The sequence below is a fragment of the Heptranchias perlo genome, chromosome 13 (genome assembly GCF_035084215.1).
Source record: "Heptranchias perlo isolate sHepPer1 chromosome 13, sHepPer1.hap1, whole genome shotgun sequence".
NCBI lineage: Eukaryota > Metazoa > Chordata > Chondrichthyes > Hexanchiformes > Hexanchidae > Heptranchias > Heptranchias perlo.
Genome location: NC_090337.1, coordinates 13608708 through 13633542, shown reverse-complemented (window position 1 = coordinate 13633542; position 24835 = coordinate 13608708). Strand labels below are relative to the sequence as shown.

Here is a 24835-nt window from a genome sequence, read left to right as displayed (position 1 = left end):
ATTACATATGAACATGTACACCTGTGCACTGACAAACATCACACACATACATACATGTATGGAGACACACACATGTAAAAACACACATGTACAAACACAAACACCACACACATGTGTATGTATATACACAAACATGTATATACACAATCACATACATAGATACACACAGCTAACAGTGACACACAAACATCATATATAAACAATGGCACATCACTCATATACATCCCCCCCAAACACACACATCATACATAAACACTAGCACATCACTCATATACACCCCCCACACACACAAACATCATACATAAACACTAGCTCATCACTCATATACCTCCCAACACACACATCATACATAAACACTAGCACATCACTCATATACACCCCCCACATACAAACATCATACATAAACACTAGCACATCACTCATATACACCCCCCACATACAAACATCATACATAAACACTAGCACATCACTCATATACACCCCCCACACACACAAACATCATACATAAACACTAGCTCATCACTCATATACCTCCCAACACACACATCATACATAAACACTAGCACATCACTCATATACACCCCCCACATACAAACATCATACATAAACACTAGCACATCACTCATATACACCCCCCACATACAAACATCATACATAAACACTAGCACATCACTCATATACACCCCCCACACACACAAACATCATACATAAACACTAGCTCATCACTCATATACCTCCCAACACACACATCATACATAAACACTAGCACATCACTCATATACACCCCCCACATACAAACATCACACATAAACACTAGCACATCACTCATATCCACCCCCCACATACAAACATCATACATAAACACTAGCACATCACTCATATACACCCCCCACATACAAACATCATACACAAACACTAGCACATCACTCATATACACCCCCCACATACAAACATCATACATAAACACTAGCTCATCACTCATATACCTCACAACACACACACATATAAATAAACACTAGTACATCACACATGTACCTCCCACACACCATCACAGTCACGTCCCCTTAAACACACACGTACACACGGGAGTGGAGGCTGGCGCCTGTCACTATCACGTGTCGCTGCCGCCGTATATAGAACAGAGTGGGCGGCTCAGGCAAGACAGCTACGTGCCCGGTACTTAGCGGAGAGACGCAGCGCTTCCCCCATGCAGACGGCCCCAACCCCCTAGCTTGTAGCACTGCTCTTGGAGCCGAGACGGATCGGATCCTGCCAACATGTCGGGTGAGTGCTGACTCTCCTCCGCTATATTTCCGGGTCTCCCTTGCACGGGTTGGATTCTTGCTCAGATTGGGGTTTATTTTTAATTTAATTTTTTTTTTTTTTGCAAAGAGAGGTGGAAGTGGCCGGGCTCCAGGGGCGGATGGCAATTGCTGGAGCGTGTCCCGGGACTGCGTGCTGAGTCCGGACTTGCTGCAGCAGGTCTCCCTGGGTTGGCACCAGCTCTGGGTTTGCTCCGTGCACGTCTGATCTCTCTCTCGCTCTCTGGTGCAAGCCTAGGTCAAGCTGCAATTTATCACATTCTGTTATTAAATTTACTTCCCCCCCCCCCCCCTTTAAACTGAATTCTCTTTCCGCTTTCTCTTCTTCCGGTTGAAATTGACCTGGGTCAACCTGAAATGTACCAGTTCTACCCCACAGTTGGCCGCACGGATTGTGCCTGTGGTCGCTTTTGTAATTATTTCTTTTTTTTAAAACTACATGATCTGGATCTGAGAAATTATTTTGTTTTTTGCCCTTTGTACCTTTTTTTAAAAATGACTTTTAAAGACTACAGGGATCTACAACTTGTGCCCTAATCCGCCTCCCGTGCTGTGTAGGATCCCAAACCCAGCAGTGCCCCACGTAGCCAAATGTCATGCCTTTTACTTTCGGCTCAGCTTTGCAGTAAACATCTTAAGGCCACAACTTGTCTTACCCATTTTTATTCCATTTATCGAGTGGATTGCAAATATTAGTTACACGGAATGTATCAATCTAGGAGAAAGGCGGCGTTTAAATAGTCCTAAATGTGGTGTGGTGAGGTCAATAACCTTGTAACCAAACTTTAGCTTACGTATGTTCTGTTCTGCTCACCCTGACTCGCAGTTAAAAATTCTCTTTCTATTTCTAGAGCTGGCCAGTAGTTAGCGCTGCTCACTTGAACAGTAGGTTTGCTGCTTTCATTGACAAAGTTACTATTGCCAGTTATCAATGAGTCGCTAGTAGCATCAGGTGATAACCTTAACATCCCCATTTCCTTAATATTGGCTCTTATGATTTATTTGTGGTATCGGTGTTGCACACTTACATTTAAAACAATATACTTTGACTGTTGTTGAAATCCATGTCCATGTATTTTGTTAATCTACTTGTTCATTCTCCTTGCCAGCATCCCAAGTTCTGTACTTTTTTTTTTAAAAAAGTATCTTGTCCAAAACTCTGCTGCCTGCATTCTATCTCACACTAAGTTCTGCTTTCCTACCATCCTCCTCCTCACTGCTTTTATTGGCTCTCCATGCCCCAGTACATTGATTTCAGAGTTCTTGCCTCATTTACAAGCCCCTTCATGGACTTGCCCCTCTCCATCCCTGTTTCAACACCTACCCTCCTCACTGCTGAGGCTGGCCTCTTCTGCATTCCTTCCCCCTTGGAGGCAGAGCCTTCAGCTGTCTCATGGTCACATGCTCTAAACCTCGCTCCTCTCCTTCAGTAGCCTTGTCAAAATCTACTTCTTTTGATCTTCCTGTCGGTCATCCTTGACCCTTTTCCTATCTTTGCTCAATGTCTGCTTGTTTTTTTTTTCCTCCTCGGTGAAGCACTTTGGTTTATTTGTATTTTGTTTAAAGATGCAAGTTATTAGACCTTCTGTCATTCCTCAAGGATCAAAATGGGGGTGGGAAGGATAAATGGAGATGTACAAAAATTGGGCAGCATCCACACAGGAATCCTGATGAGGGGGTTGGGAGAGAACTTGAGGAGTTTCACCCTTGGCTTGTGAAAGGCACAATTATTTTTCCTTTTTTCTCTTCTTGCTTTTCTAGCATCCTCGCCAAGTTTTATTTTTTCTCTTTCACCTGATGCTGCCTGTCGTTCTATTTCTACCCCCCCCCCCCCCCCCCTCTTTTTTGGAAATTTTTGTTCGGCAAGGGTATTGAGGGTTAGGCAGGTAGATGGAGTTAAAAAAGAGATTGGCCATGATCTAATTGATTGGCAGAACAGGCTCAAGTTGCTGAATGGTCTACTCCTGTTCCTAGATGACTGCATGCAGAAGGGAAGCATTGAAGCACTGAAAGAGCCCAAGGCGTGGGCAGCGGTGGGAAATCAGCCACTCCTTGGCAGGTGGTAGTGTTTAAGATTGCTTCCTGGAGGGAGCAGGTGGGGCCCACAATGGAGCATTTACCTTGTGTTTTTATAACGCAGACATTGTGCTGCACTTTTGGCCCAATTCGACTGGGGAATAGGATCAGGATGACGAGCAGAGTGTGGAGAAGGAAGCAGCCCTAGGGTGTTCCTTTGGCCTGCTGTGCATATATTTAGTGCCTTAGGTCTTCGTTTATAGAGGAAACTGTGAGGTACAGACAGGGCTGCAAGTGGGCTGGTGCTGGCTGCTCGGGGTGGATGTACTCAGTTGATGTTAACACCTGGTGGGCTATCAGGCAGTATGTTGGGAGGGTTGGGAATTTGTTGGAGCTATTGGTATGTTGTCAATTTTTTATTAATTCCCTTGATAAATGTTATTTTTAGGGGCGTATAGTGGGTTGGCACAGATTTCTTTTTGGTAGAACGTGTGATTGTCCTGAAAATAACATTAGAGCATTCTGGGATCCGATTGGACCCTAGTTACATACTTTTGGTTGGTTGAAGGGACGTTGCAATGAATGCATCAGGTGGACATTCATAGATGCAAGTTTTTTAGAATTATTTAAATAAAGAGTTGCTGAACAATTGAGAGATTTAAAAAAATAAATGAAATTTGAAATAAAAATACTGTAAATGCAAAGATAAGTCAGCAGTTCAAGTGTAATTGTTCAATAGAACCATCAACGTATCATTCTCTTTAGATTTAACTTTGTTCAGCATTTTGTTTTACTGAACAAAATTGATGTAATGTTACAATGGAAATTTAAACATTGTATCAAACGAGGATTGTGTAAATTCTCACTTCCGTTGTATTCTCTTGTTTATGAACTAATGATGCCCAGTAAAAGTAGCTGCTGATTTTTTTTTTAAAAGTGTTCATAAAAAGTAAAAGTTGGCTGGTTATCTGGTTAGGAACAGGATGGGTTGAGGCTTTTAAGGATCAGTTATGGATAGAAAAGCCAGATAGGATGCACTAGTTCTGAGATGTTAAGATCATGGAAATACCATACCAAGCCATGAAACTAGGCAACAATGAATACTGGAAGATGTAAGATTGTTTGTTCTTTGTACTATTTTACTTTTGAGGTATGGAGATACTTTTGCACCCATTTACTCTTTGAAAGACGAGAGGCAGGAAGAAAACTATTTCTGCCCTATTTTTAAATGCAGACTGGAGCCTGGTTACACAATGGAATTCTTGCAATTTTTAATTAATAGTAACTTTTTGTTGGTGGAATGTTAGGCATTTAACAAAATAATTGGAGAGTGGGCTGCTGTGGAATGTCTTTTACGTAAAGCTCATAATTTGGGAAACTAAGGATTACATGACTTTTACATAAATGGTGATTGTGTTAATCATGGGTTGCAGAGATGATTTTTGAAGCACTCTGCCAAATCAGAAAATGGAAGTTGCTATTCAACCTTAAGCCAAGTCCTCGGTAGTTCCAATGGTTTGAATATTCAAAACATCAGACAGGAGGTAATTCCTTATGTCCAGATAAAGCTCATCTCCAGTGTTACAATTCCACTAAAGACGATTTGAGAAGAATTAAGCTCCAATAGATAAGTCCAGCTTGTGCTTTCACTTCCTGAGGTATGGGTATTGGGGAAGTCCAAATTCTCTCTTTCTCTTTCAGGGAACCATCTTTATTTGATTGTGCTTTTATGTCTTGCTCCCTTTTACAGGAAATCCAACTGCTAACTCTCTCTCAACTGTTCTGGTGTTTAACATCAAGTGTGATTTGAATACATTGACCACTTCCTGTGGGCACCACCAGGTTTATATAAGTAGATAAAATGAGTATGTTACTCACTGCCTGGTTTAAATCTACTTATGTACTTCTTTCCTAGAATGGATGAAAACTCAATAGGGAACATACTTGTCCAATCCAAATTGGAATGGCTTGACGCTTGTATGAAGAATGCACGCTGTTTTCTGATGACGTGTGCTGTTTGCTTCCTCCAGGATGTGCTTTGCCTCCTGAAGGCTCGAGAACCTAGTCCTTTACTCCAAAAAGCAACATATTGACCTTCAAATCTGAACTTGGACTGGAACTTTATGAAATGCTTTTGTCTTGATTTCATTTTTTTTCTTTCTGTAGATCAAGCCTTTGTAACACTAGCAACCAATGACCTATATGGAAAAGGAGCCTTGGTACTAGGAACTTCATTGCGTAACCACAAAACTACAAGACAGTTGGTGATTCTTATTACTCCCCAAGTATCTAACAATATGAGGTATTTATATTTTGAAAGATTATACTTGGTTGTTCTCCATTTTAGCACAACTTAAGATTGTGGGATAATGATATCGTGGTAATAATGGAGACCTGGCTCAAACAAGGGGAGGAATGGGCACTTACTATTCCTGGCTACAATGTATTCAGGAAAGATAGGGAAGGAAAAAATGGAGGGGGTGGCAATATTGATCAAAGATACTGTTACAGCACTAAAAAGGGATGATTTACTTAAGGGTTCAAGGACAGAATCTATTTGGTTAGAATTAAGGAATAATGGAGCAGCTATTATGCTGCTGGGTGTATATTATGGGCTGCCAAATAGTGGGAAGGAGGTAAAGGAGCAAATTGCAGAAAGATGCAAGGACTGTAGAGTAGACATAATGGGGGACTTTAATTGTTCCTATCCCAGTCTATATTTGGATAATGTAAAGGGCAAAGAGGGGGAGGAATTCCTGAAATGTGTACAACAGAAATTACTTGATCAGTATGTTTCCAGCCCAACGAGGAAGAAAGCAGTGCTGGATCTAGTTCCGGGGAATGAGGTGGAGCATGTTTCAGTGGGGGAGCTATTGGGAAACGGTGATCACAATATCATTAAGTTTAGAGTAGTTATGGAAAAGGACAAGGAAAAATCAAATGTGAAAATTCTCAACTAGAGGAGGGCTAACCTCAGTGAATTGAAAAAGGATCTAGCCCAGATGGATTGGATTCAAAGATTGGCAGGTAAATGAGCAATGGGAGGCTTTCTAAGAGGAGATAGTTTGGGTACAGACTAGACACATTCCGAGGGGGAAAGAAAGGGTATCCAAAGCTGGAGCTCCCTGGATGACTAAAGATTGAAATGAAACACAAAAAGGAGGCTTAGGATAGAATTCTGAGAACTAAAAAAGGAAATGAGGGGCAAAGAGTGTTTGAGAATAGATTAGTGGGTAACATAAAAGGGAACCTAAAAGTCTTTTGTAAATAGCTGAAGGAAAGGCGCAGCTGATTTAGGGACCAAAAAGGAGATTGTCTTGTGGAGGCAGAGGGCATGGCTGAGGTACTAAATGAATACTTTTGCACCTGTCTTCACTGAAGAAGAGGATGCTGCCAATGATACAGTAGAGGAGGTAATGGAGAAATTGGATAGGATAAAAATAGATAAAGAAAAGGTTCACAGCGCTCAAAGTAGAAAAGCCACCCTGTCCAGATGGGATGCTTCCTAGGTTGCTGAGGGAAGTACGGGTGGAAATTACGGAGGTTCTGGCCACAATCTTACTTTTTAGATGGAGGAGTGGTGCCAGAGGATTGCAAATATTACACCTCTGTTCAAAAAAAGGGAGAGTGATAAACCTGGCAATTACAGGCTGGTCAGCCTGACCACGGTGGTGGGGAATCTTTGAGACATAATCCGGGACAAAATTAATTGGCACTTGGAAAAATATGGGTTAATAAACGAAAGCCAGCACAGATTTGTTAAAGGAAAATCGTATTTGACTAACTCTATTGAGTTCTTTGAAGTAACAGAGGGTTGATGAGGTTAATGTGATTGATGTGTGTTTGGAATTTCAAAAGCTGTTTGATAGAGTACCACATAATAGACTTGTTAGCAAAATTAAAGCCCATGGGATTAAAGGGACAGTAGCAGCGTGGATATGAATTTGGCTAAAGGACAGAAAGCAGAGAGTAGTGGTGATCGGTTGATTTTCAGACTGGAGGGAAGTAAACAGTGGTGTCCCCAGGGTTTGGTGTTGGGACCACTGCTCTTTTTGATATATTAATGACTTGGGTATATAGGGCATAATTTCAAAGTTTGCAAATAATGACAAACTTGGAAATGTAGAAACAGTGAGGAGGATGGTAATAGACTTCAGGAGGACATAGACAAACTGGTGAAATGGGCAGACACATGGCAAATGAAATTTAACAGAAGTGTGAAGTGTTTCATTTTGGTAGGAAGAATGAAGAGAGGCAATATAAACTAGGGGGTGCTGGAACAGTACCACCTGGGGTGTATGTACATAAGTCTTTTGAAGGTGGCAGAACAAGTTGAGAAGGCTGTTAAAAAGGCATACAGGATCCTTGGCTTTATAAATCGAGGCATAGAGTACAAAAGCAAGGAAGTTATGTTAAACCTTTATAAAAGGCTGGTTAGGCCCCACCTGGAGTATTCTTGGGCAAGAATGTTCCTTATGTCTAGTAATTTTGTAAGCTATTCTGACTGTAATAACAATTATAATGATGTGTTGTAATAAAAGACTCCTTGGTGTCTATAGACAAATTGATCATGTTCGAATCAACTGTAGACATTAACCAGCTTAAAATGGAAACTAAAAAAAAGATATGAAAGGGAATAAGGTTGTAATGGGTGGGTTAGCGCTAGAGCACAGCACCCACCCAAGGGAAGAATGTGAGGGAGGAATCTGGTACTGTTATCCAGCATGCTTTGGGAAATAGGCTAACTGAGGGCAGCAAAGGCTCATGGGTGTGTTATAACTTTTAAAGCTGCAAGAACAGCTTTTGAAACACTGCATCCTTGCAATTCCCAAGGATAGGGGTATGTTATCAGCTTCAAGATCTGCTAAAAGACAGCCTTGTGAGTGTCTGTGTTGTGAATATCCATTGTCTGTCTTGGGAATGAGAGTATACCTTCAGACCCAGTACATATCCAAGATAAAGATTGGGGGGGGAAATTGTGTAAGACATTCACAACCCAATATAAGAACAGCCAAAGACCCCCATTAGTTACAATTTTCAAGATGATCTGTGATATGGGTGCTGACAGGAGGAAGACTGATCAACTTTTCCTGGCACAACTGTTAAGGTTGTACTGTTTTAAAGCTATCTTTGTCTTGTATCACTGCTTGTAATTGTAGTAATTTGTATTGTTTAGGCAAATCTATGTATGTCTTATATCATTGCTTTATAGTTAGTAATGCATTTATGTTTAAGTAGATTAATAAAACTATCTCTTTCTAGTTCAGTGGCCTGGACTATTTTATTTAATCAATACCAAGTGGACAAGTAAGATTAACAATCACAGTAGCCAATTCTGGGCACCACATTTTAGGAAGGATGTCAAGGTCTTGGAGAGGGTACAAATGTAAGGAATCTTACAACACCAGGTTATAGTCCAACAGTTTTACTTTAAAATCACAAGCTTCGAGTGAAAGGTTCTCAAATCGCATATATGCGATTTGAGAACCTTTCACTCGCTCACCTGACGAAGGAGATAATCTCCGAAAGCTTGTGATTTTAAAGTAAAACTGTTGGACTATAACCTGGTGTTGTAAGATTCCTTACATTTGTCCACCCCAGTCCATCACCGGCATCTCCACATCTTGGAGAGGGTACAGAAGAGATTTACTAGAATGGTATCAAGGATGAAAGGCTTCAGATACTTGAAGAAACTGGGGTTGTTCTCCTTTGGAGCAGAGATGGTTATGGGGGGATTTGATAGAGGTGTTCAAAATCATGAAGGGTTTTGATCGAGTAAATAAGGAGAAACTGTTTCCAGTGGCAGAAGAGTCGGTAACTGGAGGACACAGATTTAAGATAATTGGCAAAAGAACCAAAGGTGTCATGAGGAATAAAAATTTTATGCAGCGAGTTGTTTATGGTCTGGAATGCACTGCCTGAAGGTGGTGGAAGCAGATTTAATAATAACTTTCAAAACGGAGTTGGATAAATAGTTGAAGGGGAAAGATTTGCAGGCCTATGGGGAAAGAGCAGGGGAGTGGGACTAATTGTACAGCTCTTTCAAAGAGTTGGCACAATGGGACGAATGGCCTCCTTCTGTGCTACAATCATTCTATGAACTAGAGCCAACTAACATAGAACACTGAACAGTTGGCACAGTATATATCCAATATTTTTAAGTTGAGGATGCAAAGAAAAATTTCTGTAGATAACATCAGTAATCAATTGGCCCTACAGCTTGTGGCTACCTACTATTATTTAACCTCAATTGCCTCAAGCACAATTTTAACTCTAGCTCCACTTTGCCTACTTGTCTGTGGTCATTAATGAAAATCCTAATATGTTAAACACTCCACTGTAGTCTGGTAAATAGTTTTCTCCATTTGTGGCATGCAAACAATTATATTGTCCCTTTGCGCACAACGGGGCAGAAATTGCTCAGAGGGGTGAACCAACAGTGCTTGCCGCTCCGTCTATTTATACTAACCCACTAACTTACCGCGGTCTTTTCTTCGGGCACTTCCTCTAATAGGAAGCGGAGAAGAGCCCAGCGTCAGCTCAAGCGAAGCTAGGACCCTGGGAGAAGCTAGAAGATCGCGCACTCCCATCGATCAGTCGGATTGCAGCATTTTTGACAAGCTGCATTAACTGTCTGTGCAGACTTGGAACGTTAAACCAGGAAGTGAAAGGTACAACATTAAAATCAATGTAAAAACAATTATAGACAGTGGGGGGGAAAAAAGGCAAGAAATAATTGAATTAAATAGGAGACAGAAGGGAAAAGTTCTTTTTTTGATGACTTACAAACTATTAAAATAAGGAGTAATGAGACTCCACATTTTTAAGAGTTAATCTTTAGTGGTTTAGCAGTCATTAAGACATGCCGCGCTGTTAAAACTTAATTTATACCCGGTATTTTTAAGTGTACCTGATTTGTGGCATTATTAGTTACTTTCCAGCTTGGCATATAAACAAGTTTGCACTTTTTCAATGATTTCTCTGATTGCAGCGTGCGATTATACCTTTTTAATTCGAAGTTGTCATATCGCCAGCAAACCATTAGGAGTAAGTTCTGGATTTCTGCGTTTCACTGCGCGTGTCGGAACTTGTCCTCCGTTTCGCCACTAACAACAGAGCGCTGTTGAGCTCACCATTATTTTGCAAGCAATTTCTGCCCCATTAAGTACATGGCCTCAATCTCATATGAGCCTGACTATCCTGAAAATATAAACCATGGCGCAAGATCCAAAAGTAAAGGGCGAAAGTCTAAGTCGTTCAGTTGGTTAGACCTCACCTCGTGCCTAGGGTTAAGTTTAGAATCCAGCATGGACTGATGGAATGCAATAATTCTTACACCCAAAGGATATGAATAAAACAGGTTTGGGTAGCCTTGAACCAGTAAAGACTTGTATTAAGGTGCCATGTTGGTAGAGAAACTGCAGTTCACACTGGGTGAATAGGATATTAGGAGCTGTAGATCCTGCATGCAACCTATTTTATACCTGTACTGGGATACTAGATGTCAAAAGGTGATGAGTTGAATTTCCTCAGCACAAACATCTTTGTTTGAACCCAAGGGTGACTAACCTACTTGTTTACGCACTGGTACCAAGAAAGTTGATTAAGTGAAAACATGAAATTTTAAAATGACTTGTATTTCTACCAAATACTCCCATTAGTTCCATGACTGATCTGAGTTATCCAATTATGATTGAACGGTAATGACGGGAGAATTTTTGTAAATGCTCAAATTGTACTGAGTTTGGAAAGGTACAGTATTCTTGCACTTCAATTGATAATAGCTTTGCAATTTTCCTTTGTGCATTTAGAGTTGACCAAAATATTTTTTTTTTAAAATATTATGCGGAAAGTCACAATGCATCATCTGATTGTCACCTGAATTTCTAATGTAAGCCAGCACCATTGCTGCTTTGGAAAGTGCATCTATTCATTTGCAGTTTTTTTGGTCATTCTATGTATAGTATGGAATAGGAGGAAATCACTGGGGTATGGTGGTGCAGTGGTTATGTTACTGGACTAGTAATCCAGAGGCTTGAATAAATAATCCAGGGAATTGCGTTCAAATTCCACCATGGCAGTTTGAGAATTTGAATTCAGTTCAGAATAAAAAGCTGGTACGTGACCATGAAGCTGTTGGATTGTCAAAGCCCAAGTTTTGGGGCGGGAAACCTGCCATCCTTAACCGGTCTGCCCTATATTTGACTCCAGTCCCACACTAATGTTGTTCACTCTGAACTGCCCTATAATTGTATCAAATCAAGAAGGCTCACCACTACCTTTTAAGGCCTTGCTTACGACGCCCATATCCCAGGGATGAAGAGCCAAAAGAAAACATTCTTTTTTTCTAAGAGGCTGTTAAGAGTCCAGCCACCTCCTATCTGCTCCTCTCTGCATTGCAGTTGAACCATGATCTAGAACTACAGGCTCTTAAGGGTTGAAAATTTGGCCACATTTTCCAGCTTCCCTGAAACCTGGGCTGATTTGACTAGTTTGAGGGAGTTCAAAAAATAATAATCCACCTGTTATTTTCTAATCTACTGTCGCACACCTGATGGAAAATTCCATCCAGAGGCTGTTTCTACCAGCGGTTTGCTCACGTTTCCAGTCAGAATTAATTGTGGTTTCGATGAGTTTGACTACCAGATGTGGGTTACTTAACCCAAACAAAAGGAATTTTTCTTCACTCTTCAAAGGTACTAAATAGTAGGAAAAGATATGTGGACATTGCTGAAATGAAAGCATTCAATGTTTTAAAAGATTCATCAATTTGTTAATGCAAGATTTTATCTTTGGGCACAAAATGGTGACCCTGCCCTCAGGTGGGGCGATGTTTAGATTGATCAAGCGAAAAGACAAGGAAGTAGTACAGGAAAGTGATGGGGGTAATGATAAACAGAGTGTGTCAGGAAGGGACCGAGTGTACAAACATAAGAGTGCACTAGCAAATGGGGCAGGGGTAGGAAAGAACGGTAAAAAGACAAAATTAAAGGTTCTTTATCTGAATGCGTGCAGCACTCGTAATAAGATAGATGAATTGATGGCACAAATAGAAACAAATGGGTATGATCTCGTGGCCATTACAGAGACGTGGTTGCAAGGTGACTAAGGTTGGAAGCTAAATATTCAGGGTTATTTAACATTTCGGAAGGATAGGAAAAAAGGTAAAGGTGATGGGGTAGCTCTGTTAATAAAGGATGAAATTGGTATAATAGTGAGAAATGATCTTGGCTCAGAAGATCAAGATGTCGAATCAATTTGGGTGGAGGTAAGAAATAGCAAGGGAAAGAAATCACTGGTGGGAGTAGTTTATAGGCCCCCTAACAGTAGCTACACTGTAGGGCAAAATATTAACCAGGAAATAAGGGGGGCTTGTAAAAACAAAAAGGTAATGCAATAATCATGGGCGATTTTAACTTTCACATAGATTGGACAAATCAAATTGGCAAAAATAGCCCTGAGGAGGAGTTCATAGTGTATTAGGGATTGTTTCACACGTGGGGGAACCAACCAGGGAACAGGCCATTTTGGATCTGGTAATGGGTAACGAAACAGGATTAATTAATGATCTCAAAGTAAAGGATCCCTTGGGAAGCAGTGATCATAACATGATAGAATTTCACATCCAGTTTGAGAACTAGGCTCTTGGGTCTGAAACTACTGTATTAAACTTAAATAAGAGCAATTATAAAGGAATGAAGGTGGAATTGGCTAAAGTGGACTGGGTAAACAGATTAGATGGTATGATGGTGGATAAGCAGTGGCAAACATTTAAAAAGATATCTTATGACTCGCAACAAAAATATATCCCTGTGAGGAGGAAAGACTCCATAAAAAGGGTGAACCACCCATGGCTAACTAAGGAAGTCAAGGATGGTATCAGATTAAAAGAAAAAGCATACAACATAGCAAAGATTACTAGTAAGCCCGAAGATTGGGAAAACTTTAAAAACCAGCAAAGGATGACTAAAAGAATAATAGAGGGAGAAAATAAATGATGAGAGTAAACTAGCAAGAAATATAAAAACTGACTGTAAAAGCTTCTTCAAGTGTATATAAAAAGGAAGAGGGTAGCTAAAGTAAACATTGTTCCCTTAGAGGATGAGACTGGGGAAATAATAATGGAAAACAAGGAAATGGTGGAGGAATTGAACAGATATTTTGTATCTGTCTTCACAGTAGAAGACATTAATAATATACCAATAATAGTAGATAATCAAGGGGCAAAGGAGAGGGAGGAACTAAAAACTATCACTAGAGGAAAAAGTACTAGGTAAACTAATGGACCTAAAGGCTGACAAGTCCCCTGGACCTAATGGCTTGCATCCGAGGGTTTTAAAGGAAGTGGCTACAGAGATAGTGGATGCATTGGATGTAATCTTCCAGAATTCACTAGATTCTGGAAAGGTCCCAGCGGATTGGAAAACCGCAAACGTAACACCCTTATTCAAGAAGGGAGTGAGACAGAAAGCAGGTAACTATAGATCAGTTAGCCTAACATCTGTTATTGGGAAAATGCTAGAATCCATTTTTAAGGAAGTAGTAGCAGGACATTTGGAGACTCATAATACAATCAAGGAGAGTCAACATGGTTTTATGAAGGGGCAATCGTGTCTGATAAATTTATTAGAGTTCTTTGAGGAAGTAACGGGCAGGATGGATAAAGGGGAAACCAATGGATGCAGTATATTTGGATTTCCAAAAAGCATTCGATAAGGTGCCACACAAAAGATTACTGCACAAGAGCTCGTGGAGTTGGGGGTAATATACTGGCATGGATAGAGGATTGGCTAACCAACAGAAAACAGTCGGGATAAAAGGGTCATTTTCAAAATGGCAATCTGTTACTAGTGGGGTGCTGCAGGGCTCAGTGCTGGAGTCTCAACTATTTATAATATATCAATGACTTGGATGAAGGAACAGTGTCTTGTGGCCAAATTTGCTGATGATACAAAGATAGGTGGAAAAGCAAGTTGCGATGAGGACACAGGGATACACTGTAAAGGGATATTGACGAAAATATCCGAATGGGCAAAAATTTGGCAGATGGAATATAATGTGGGAAAATGTGAAGTCATCCACCTTGGGAGGAAAAATTAAAAAAACAAAATATTATTTGAATGGAGAAATGCTGCAGTACAGAGGGATCTGGGTATCCTTGTACATAAAACACAAAAAGTCAACATACAGGTGCAGCAGGTAATCCGGAAGGCAAACGGAATATTGGCCTTTATTTCTAGGGGGATGGAGTATAAAAGCAGGGAAGTCATGCTACAACTGTGCAGGGTGCTGGTGAGACCACACCTGGAGTACTGCGTACAGTTCTGGTGCCCTTATTTAAGGAAGGACATATTTGCGTTGGAGGCAGTTCAGAGAAGGTTCACTAGGTTGATTCCAGGTATGGAAGGGTTATCTTATGAGGAAAGATTGAACAGATTGGGACTATACTCATTGGAGTTTAGAAGAATGAAAGGAGATCTTATTGAAACATACAAGATTCTGAGGGGACTCAATAGGGTAGATGCTGAGAGGATGTTACCCCTCATGGGGAATCTAAAACTAGGGGTTATAGTCTCAGAATAAGGGGTCACCTGTTTAAGACGGAAACGAGGAGGAATTTCTTCTCCCAGATGGTCGTGAGTCTTTGGTATTCTTTACCCCAAAAAGCTGTGGAGGCTGAGTCATGGAATACATTCAAGGCTGAGTTAGACAAATTTTCGATCAGCAAGGGAGTCAAAGGATATGGGGAAAAGGTGGGAAAGGGGAGTTGAGGTAAAAACCAGATCAGCCATGATCTCATTGAATGGCGGAGCAGGCGAGAGGACCGAATGGCCTACTCCTGCTCCTATCTCTTATGGTCTTATAACTTGAAACCTGTCATTCATTTCCACATTTCTTTATTGCTAAGAACTTTTTTTTCAAGTATCAGAATCCCAAAGAACTGCAAAAAGGCATCGACAATCTTTGTTGAGGGGTCAAGCATTCAACAGGACACTTTTTCTAAGAGGGTGAAAAATGATCTGGGCAGAATTGAGTGGCCTAATTGTTCCATCTCGTGGAATAGGGACCAGGGAACATAGTATGATCATCATCTGATTGTACTGATTTGCGGTGAGTTGCTTTTGTTTAACTCAGATTTAATAAGTAAGAGAGTGCAGTTTCAGCTAGTCCTATTGAATACACTATTGCATTAAACTGTGTAATGTGAATTGCAAGTCCTATTTAAGGTGTGTGTGTATATATTGTTCCCTAGTCACAAGTTCATCAATCCTGTTTGTTTCATATAGCTGGTTAGTTTATGCACTGTTTGTCATGAGTTAAGCTCCATCTCTTTCTTGCACCTATAGATGACCTGTCCTTCGGTCGAAGCAAGAGTTCGTTCGAGAGATCATCTCTGCCGTAGACTAGGAACTTGTATTCCTAAGGAAGGTTTGGAAATAGAATGCAACAAAGTCCCTAGGGGGATAAAATCAGTGTCCACTTAGGAGGTTTTCTTGTATTAATGGATCTTCCATAGGTTTATAAACTGGCAGATGAATCCATCTTAACCATAGGTGTCCCTTCATCTCCCTGTTAACGGTACCATTGCATGCAAAAGGGAAATCATATCTCCCTTATGACCTGAACTGACTACTTGTTGATGAGTAGATTGTAAAAGCTTTGCAGCATTATGGAGGCTGGTTGCACCACCAGATTAAAATCTGGTAAGACCCTGATGATTCACCAGTTCTGTATTGTGTTGGGATGTCCCAATGCAAACCTGTAAGAGTCTGTCAAGGATGATCTTGAGTGAACTATTGGTGCATCATCTGGTTGCACTATGTGTGAAATTACTGGCTCCTCATGATAATCCATCGAAGATTCTTTCCCAAGGCTTCATATGGTGATGTCACCATCTGAAAATATTATCAGTTTGTGACATTTGTTCTGATATGTCAGCTAACTTTTTGTATTTTAAAATAATCTTATGCTAAAACAACAGCAACTTGGCATTTATGTAGCATCTTTTAACGTAGAAAAATGTCCCAAGTCACCACTGCAGAATGCATTATATTAAAATTTCATACAATTTTGCTGTTCATTATTTTCTGTGCATTTGTTTTGTGATTCAGTGTATGGGGCTTTAAAACTGCATCAAATCATATGTACATAAATAAAAGCCTTGTTTGTCCACTCCTGCCTTGTTTTTTTTTCTATAACTGGAAACATTAGCCATTGAGATAAGGTGCTTAGGTTCCAACTTGGCAGAGCTAGCTGAGGTGTGGCTACTTGTGTTTTACGCAAACAGGGATAAACACTTGGGACACCCAGTAATAAGTGTAGAGTTAGAATCGATACTGTATAAGATACAGATATATCCTTAGAGGAACAAACACTGGAGCTGTGAGAAGATCCCTGGTGAGGATTGAGTGCTAAGCATAACTAGAAAATAAAAAGGAAGAACGACATGATATAAGGGAAGTGGAGAGAGTTCACTAGGGTAAATCTAGACATAGACCACAGTAGCTAAATAAGGTGAACAAAAGCAAGCTAAAGGGCTAACATTATTATAAAATAAAAGGAAATCAAGATAAAACATTGAGGACTAGGAGTTGAACAAAGCCAGTTGATAAGAGTATTTTAAAGGGAAGTAAAGCAAAAGGAATGTAGCAAAGAAAGCCATTCTAAGAATGTTATTCATTGGTTCTTTTAAAAAGATCCTTTTTAATATGTCTGAGTTGAGGAAAGATCTTGTTTAACACCTCTCCTGATTATCAAGATACTTTACACATGGACACTGGTTTACCAGGGGATTGAAAAGTACAAAATTAAATGTCCCTAAAGTGATCTGGACCAGATGAGACACCTTTTTAAAATGAGCGATGAATTCGCATCTTTTGGAGCTAATGTCTTTTTTAAAAAAAACTTATGGGACTGGTGAAATCTTTTGTGCCCATTGATGCAGCGGCTGGGGATGGAAGGTGGTCTAATTTTCTGCACCAAGCATTTGTAGTTCAGTCACCTGTAGCTAGGCACAAATTAAAGCTCACCGTTACTTTTGGTCCTACCTGTACTGGTGTGAGCTTTTCCATTTCCCACCTGTTATTTTTATGGCCCATTTGAATGAAGTTGCTAAAATAAGGGCAGTTTGTGGTCTGGATCTCTGCCCTCAAGGAACTGGGGTTGCTGCTATCCAAAATAATTTCACATATGCCGATGATCGGTAGAAAGAGAAGACTTTTGACCCGTCCTTGTACGTTGCATTCAAAACCTGATCCCAGAGCTGGAAGAATATTGTACTAACCTGTTAGGGCACCTGTCCTTTTTACATTTGCCACCCCCCCCCTATCAAGTTTAGCTGCTATTGACCAGGCCAATCAATCATGGTGGCTCTTGAGGACATTTCATTATAAATTAAAATCATTTATGGTTCATTGCTGAAGCAATGTTTTGAATATTGTTAGTTTTGGGACACCCAAATTTTGATTACATTCATAGAACCCATAAATATTTTCAACACCCGAGAAAGCCTTTCAGCCCATCATGTCTGCACCATTTCTTTGCTAGAACAATCCAAAATTAACCCTATTGTGTCACTCTTTCTCCCTAGTACTGTATTTTTCCCTTAATCAAATATTTATCCTTTTTTCCATAACATGTTTCTCAATTCTAGTTTCTCATTTGTTTATGGCTTTAATGACCTTTCTTTAATAGATATTGAAACTGCACACGCTACTCTTAAATGTGGCCTAACCATTGCCTTGTATAAATTTATCATCTTTTTGCTCTTAAACTCTATACTTTTATTTATAAAAACCACTTGGCTTCTTTTACAGTTTTATGTATCTTTTAGTTGTACTTTCAAGGAATTCTGTATTTAAATCCTTGGGATCAGTCTGTTCATCCACATTCTTCAATATCTTTCCAGTGAGTTATATGCTCCCACACCTTGGGGCTGATTTTAACCGCCAAGAATGGGTAGGTTGGGGGCGGGTGGGAGTTGAAGATAGTTTTTTTGGGTCGTGACTGCAACCCAGCTTTATTTCCGGATAAAACTACAGGCTTCCCACTGGGAATGCAAAGTCCGAAAATTTTGTAGTTGCGACCCAAAAAAACTATTTTCAACTCCCACCCGTTCTTGGGGGTTTAAAATCCCCCCCGCATGTTTTTCCTCACCCATCTCCACATTATGTTGTATCTGTTACCCGTCTGCCTATTCTGCTAACCTATGTTCTCCTGAAGTCTTGTTTGCCAAATCCCCTACTTTTTGCGAACTTTGATATTATGCTCCCTATGCCCAAGTTCAAATCATCTGTCCATCTATGGATACATAGGGAACTGACCCCCTGGGGTACAACAAGTCTAACTCTTCTCCAATCTGAGCAACTCCCATTCTCTAATCCTTTGTTTTCTATCCATGCTGCTATGTTCCCTCTTATACCATACTCCCGATCTGTTGTAAACCTCTTGTGAACAGCTTATCAAACACCAATTTAAAAATTCATATGTACTACATCTGTTGCATTCCCTATCTATACAATCAGCACTTCTTCAGAAAGAAAATTGTTAAGTTTGTCAAACATGACTTGCTGTTAACAAATCCTTGCTGGTTATTCTTGACTCTTCTGTACATCTCTAAATGATCGCTAATTTGATGTTTAATTTGGATACAATTTTGCCCACAACTAATATTAGACTAACTAATCTGTAGTTACCCGGTTTATTCTTCTCACTCCTTGAACAGTCCCCTGCTACCCTCCAGTCCCTTGACACAATTTGCTTATCTAAGGCAGATTAACCGTTGTGGTCATGGCCTCTGCTACCAGTGACATCCTTCAACAGCCTAGGAAGCATGTCATCAAGCTCCAGTGCCTTATCCATCTGTTGTTACTGCTAAAATCTTTTCAGAACGGAACCCTTTTCTACAATTATTTCTAACAATTTGTCATATTGTCTTGTAGTCCACCTACATTCTCACCTCAACCGTCATTTGAGTGAAGAATCTAGACAGGTTTAGTGGTTAAGAAAAGATGGATATATTTTAATGGAGATGAATGTACTGGAGCGAAGGTTTAGGGAAGAGCAACAAAGATATTTCTGGGACTTGCAGCTCTAAATTATGAGGAGATATTTACAGAACTGAACTTGTGCTCATTAAGGATTGGATATTATTCAGGTCGTGAAACTGATAAGTATTTATATGTAAGCAAGGTTATTTAATTTGGTGTTATTGCAGAACTACACAATACCTAAAGTTAGCAAACCTCAAGCAGGTGTAGAAATATCTCCTTTTGTGAAAAGGAGCTGGATAGCATTTGATTGAAGAAATCCTTGTATTTATTTAGCACCCTAAATTACATTGTTGAAATGTTTTGTAAAGTGTTCACACGATGAATTATATGTGGAGTGCAGTGACTGTCATTATAGGCAACCACTGCACCAGCAATGATGTTGATCAAAGGAGGAATGTTACATCTAATCTACAGCACAGAAACAGGCCATTTGGCCCAACTGGTCTAAGTCAGAACACAACTCTGCCATGCTTCCATTAGCAGATTGGCATGCGGTTCCATCAGCACACTGCAGACTCGAGAACCTCAAATGTGAGACTCTAGCAAGATCAGTTAACAAACTTGTACCAATCCATGGAAACTCTATCTCATAACTAGAAAATCCACAGGATTTTACTGTAATCTAGTAGTCATTTCTTTATTGTAAACAATTTTACAACACCAAGTTATAGTCCAACAATTTTATTTGAAATTCACAAGCTTTCGGAGGCTTCCTCCTTCCTCAGGTGAATAGGAGGAAGCCTCCGAAAGCTTGTGAATTTCAAATAAAATTGTTGGCCTATAACTTGGTGTTGTAAAATTGTTTACAATTGTCAACCCCAGTCCATCACCGGCATCTCCACATCATTTCTTTATGGCAGCTGTTTTCAGAGCTGAGAAATTACATGTTCATTATGGGTGAATTCTCAGAGGAGGATGTTCTATTAATGAAGGAAATGGTCTATAATTTAATAACCTTGTTTAGACTTGTGTATAGATGCAATTTGAGCAGTTATGGCAAATTTTTCTCTGGATTACTTGAAACTTAAAGTACAACTGATTCTTAAACTCTGAAGACAAATATTTCTCTGGCCCTTCACTAGCCTGGTTAGCATATCTGTATTTGGAGCAAAAGATCTGGTGGGGGAGGGGGGTTAATTGAGAATGTTGCATTCAATTCAATACCATTTTAGAGCTGAATACAATACAAATTGCCTCTGGAAATTCCACTAACATCTGAAATGCAAAATGTCTATTATTGTTTTAAAACATGTCCCTATTTCTCTAGGACTGTGCTGGGAAGAGTCTTTGATGAGGTGATTTTAGTGGACGTGCTAGACAGCAAGGATTCAGCTCACTTAGCCATGATCAAGAGACCTGAACTAGGCGTGACGTTTACAAAGCTACACTGTTGGGCTCTCACACGCTATTCCAAATGTATATTCATGGATGCAGACACATTGGTAAGCGATGGTTTTCCAGATATTGGGGTAGATGACTTAAGTCTTGTAAAATGCCACTAACGCCAATCAGCAGCCTAAGCGTTCAAATTTAGTTTGCATTGTAGACAGACTTTGCCCTTTGTTTCTCATGTTATATTATGTGACCAAGCTCCAGTAGTCCTTATAGCTCTGGATGGATTTGTTTTTTTGGTGTTAACCATGGTAAAACAAATCATGAACTGTCCTGAAATCTAGGCATTATGTTAAAGAACAAGTTGGAAGAAAAGCTGTACAGTAATAGCTTAATAAATAATATCATGGATTTAGGAAGGGAAGTTTGTACTTGACCTCAGTTTCTTTCAGGATGTTACTAATAAAACATCGTCAAAGGCTCTACGATGTAGTTTATTTGGTGCCCAGAAGGCATATGACCACCCCATCTTAAAGACTAAACTAAAATCCATGGGAATGCAAAGTAGAATTTAGAACTGGATAAGAAATTGGATTAAAAAATAAGAATTTAAAAGTGCCCAAGAGAAACACCGTGTCAGATAAGGGGAAGGTTCTGCGGGGAGTACCATAGGAGTCAAATGCTTGGCCGCTTGTTCTTTCTTAGCTACAAAACTGACCTGCATGCAGAAACCAATTATCAACTTACATTTGCAGATGATACTAAAATAGGGAGTACAGTACTGGCAGGGGTATGTAGTTAATGCAGCAGCATTTAGATCTATTTTGCAACTGAGCTGAGAAATGGCAAATTAAATTAATACTAATAAATGTAAAGTTCTACATATTGGGGGAACATGAACAACATAGGTGCCCAATGAAGGGTATAGAGTTAGTGCAGACTTTAGACTTCCAAAGGGAGCTCAGCGTGACAGTAGACTCTGCACTTTTAATGCCAAGACAAATTTTACAAGAAAATGATTAAACTTACATATAGAACATGATTTTCTGTGTTAGTATGTCTAATATATCCATGAACTGTAACTTGCAGTATCTTAACCAGGAATGGATGCCTATCATGTTTTGAATGAAATTCTATTTGAATCTGATCCAAGAAGCTACGGTTTTCTAGAGCTGCCTCCTCATTATCTCCCTCATAATCAGGGCCACCATACTGGTGCCATTTGCAGCGCTGTGTTGTGGAAACACAACATCTTAGTTCCTCAGCCTAGGATTCCACCACCATCAGGCACTGAATGGAACAGAAGGGTGCTGGTATCCTAAGTGACTAACCAGGTTTCAGTGTTCCCATCTCAAACTGATTTGGGAGACCAGAAATAACGTGATAATATTTCTAAGTATAGTTTTGGGGATAAATACTCTCGGAAAATGCCACGATATTGCCTGATCCTAGAGCATTCATTTAAGTGATCCCTCAACCGTCTCTTCTCCCACATTCTATCTAGCTTGCTTGTGTTGCTACGGAATGCATCGAAGGAATGGATCAAGCGAACAAGTGAAATTGCTCTAACATTCTGCAGCTTCTCTGAATCATTCCATCCTGAGAACAGGAAAGGGTATTCCAGGATTAACTCCGACCACACTCTACTACAATAGAAATGGCACTGCACTAGTGCCTACTTCTGCATATTTCTCCTGCCACTCTCGCAACTTCTTATCTATATATTTCTGGATTTCCTCTTCCATCTTACTCCAACAGTACTAGGATGCAACGTCCTGACTACTACAAGCCCTTCTTTATAAATTTAGTCGGGCGTGGATTCCCTTTTGTGCCCCTAAGTATGAGAACTGCCTAACTCTCTTCCAATTACTTAGTCGGCAATCAACTGTGAATTGTTGTCTCACAACATCAAGGCCACATGTTGGAAACATAGAAACATAGAAAATAGGAGCAGGAGTAGGCCATTCGAGCCTGCTCCGCCATTCAATATGATCATGGCTGATCCTCTATCTCAATACCATATTCCCGCTCTCTCCCCATACCCCTTCATGCCTTTTGTGTCTAGAAATCTATCTAGCTCCTTCTTAAATATATTCAGTGACTTGGCCTCCACAGCCTTCTGTGGTAGAGAATTCCACAGGTTCACCATCCTCTGAGTGAAGAAAGTTCTCCTCATCTCAGTCCTAAATGTCCTACCCCGTATCCTGAGACTGTGACCCCTCGTTCTGGACCCGCCAGCCAGGGGAAACATCTTCCCTGCATCCAGTCTGTCTAGCCCTGTCAGAATTTTATATCTTTCAATGAGATCCCCTCTCATTCTTCTAAACTCGAGTGAATACAGGCCGAGTCGACACCACCTCCACGTTCCCCTCCAAGTCACACACCATCTCGTCTTGGAAATGTAACGCCGTTCCTTCATCGTCGCTGGGTCAAAATCCTGGAACTCCCTTCCTAACGGCACTGTGGGAGATCCTTCACCACATGGACTGCAGTGGTTCAAGAAGGCGGCTCACCACCACCTTCTCAAGGGCAATTAGGGATGGGCAATAAATGCCGGCCTCGCCAGCGACGCCCACATCCCATGAACAAATAATTTTTAAAAATCTCTCCTCATACGACAGTCCTGCCATCCCAGGGATCAATCTGGTGAACCTTCGCTGCACTCCCTCTATGGCAAGTATATCCTTTCTTAGGTAAGGAGACAAAAAATGCACACAATACTCCAGGTGTGGTCTGACAATTGTGGAGCAACAATTCTGTAGGATTATTATTATTAATTTGTCCCTAAGTTTAGGGAAATAATCCGATTACTAGTTCTAACCTTGAGCGGAGACAACAACCACAAAACATAGTGCTAAGATTACTAAATACTTTATTCGATTGCCAAACAGCAATAAGCAACTGCTCAAAATAATAACTGGGAACACGGTTCAGAACACGGATTGACCAGACTGTTGTTCTGGGGAGGTTCAGGAGTGTCTGCCGAAGTGATTCTTCCTTGTCTTCTTCATGTTTCCTCTCCTCCCGATAGCACAGTTCCTTCTCTTTTTATACAGTATTGAGGTTTTGTCTTCAGGTTTCGGACTGCCATAAAAGGGTCCTCTCTGTCATCGTTGCTTTTTGTTGCAGTGTCCAAGGTCGTGGCCTTTCCTGTTCTATGTCTGTTATCAGTTGTTTTCCTTAGCAATAGACAAAAGTCTGTTGTTTGTGGTTAACTTACAGACTGGATTTTCCATTAGCCAAAGAGTCAATAGTTCATGACATTTAAGTGGCTCAAAACAATCCTGTGCCTTACAGTATGTCTACTCAAAGGGTTAACTTCAGTAGTTTAGTCACATGTGGTTGACTCTGTGCCAAAGGCAAGAGAAATGATGGTGTAGAGTTCCACTTGCTGATGCTATAATTGGGGTGGGAAGATTCGGTTTTTGTCAGTAGGCCAATAAAGTCACCTCCAATTGAACTAATTTTCATTGCTTTCAAATGTCTTGCAACAGCTTCATTGGACAGGATATTAGAATTCCTTACATCCATTCATGTGTCTACAGTAACCCTAAAATTGCTATTCCTTGTGTCTGTAGGCACAGCCACTTTGTCTTCAGTTATGTTTGAGAGGTTCTCTTCAAAGTGGCTGACTGCTGTATTATTAACTGCGTAAAGAAAGAAAGACTTGCATTTAGATGTGCCAAAGTGTTTCACAGCCAATGAAGTACTTTTGAAGTGTAGTCAATGTTGTAGGTTCGCACAAACAGTAATGAGGTAGTGTAGCCTAATGCTTCCAGTTTTAAAAGGTGTGGTGTGATCTTGCTGAATACTGTACTTTATCCACATACAGCCTTAACAGATGTCAATCAGTTCGTGAGTTGCACATTGACAGCACAAAGTGAACCACAAACTGCGTCAATGTGCAACTCACGTACTGAGTAAGACTGAAACATTAGGCTACACTATCTCATTACCGTTTGTGGGGCCCTACAACAGTGACTACACTTCAAAAGTACTTCATTGGCTGTAAATGAGCTAATGTACACTGACAGCACAAAGTGAACTCCAAATTGTGTCAGTGTAGGTTTAGCCTATTTACACCTTTCTTCATTAGTGTAAGCAGTGCCACAT

General features: G+C 40.3%; 1 protein-coding gene and 1 long non-coding RNA gene across 3 annotated transcripts in view; both read left to right on the top strand.

Annotated features, from left to right (window-relative positions):
- Positions 1-1134: 1134 nt before the first annotated feature.
- Positions 1135-24835, top strand: part of LOC137331301 (glycogenin-1-like) — a 50760-nt gene continuing 27059 nt past the window's right edge. Inside the window, exons 1-3 of one of the 2 annotated variants that reach the window (XM_067995015.1) lie at positions 1135-1284; positions 5505-5640; positions 20658-20832. In XM_067995015.1, coding sequence (XP_067851116.1) covers positions 1278-1284; positions 5505-5640; positions 20658-20832 — 318 coding nt within the window. In that variant the 5' untranslated portion in view covers positions 1135-1277. The remainder of the gene's footprint in view (positions 1285-5504; positions 5641-20657; positions 20833-24835) is intronic. The other variant, XM_067995016.1, reaches the window with a different exon arrangement.
- LOC137331302 (uncharacterized) lies at positions 9832-16505 on the top strand. The gene is made up of 3 exons (XR_010965422.1): positions 9832-10009; positions 15247-15449; positions 15686-16505. It is a non-coding gene; the product is annotated as an uncharacterized lncRNA (long non-coding RNA).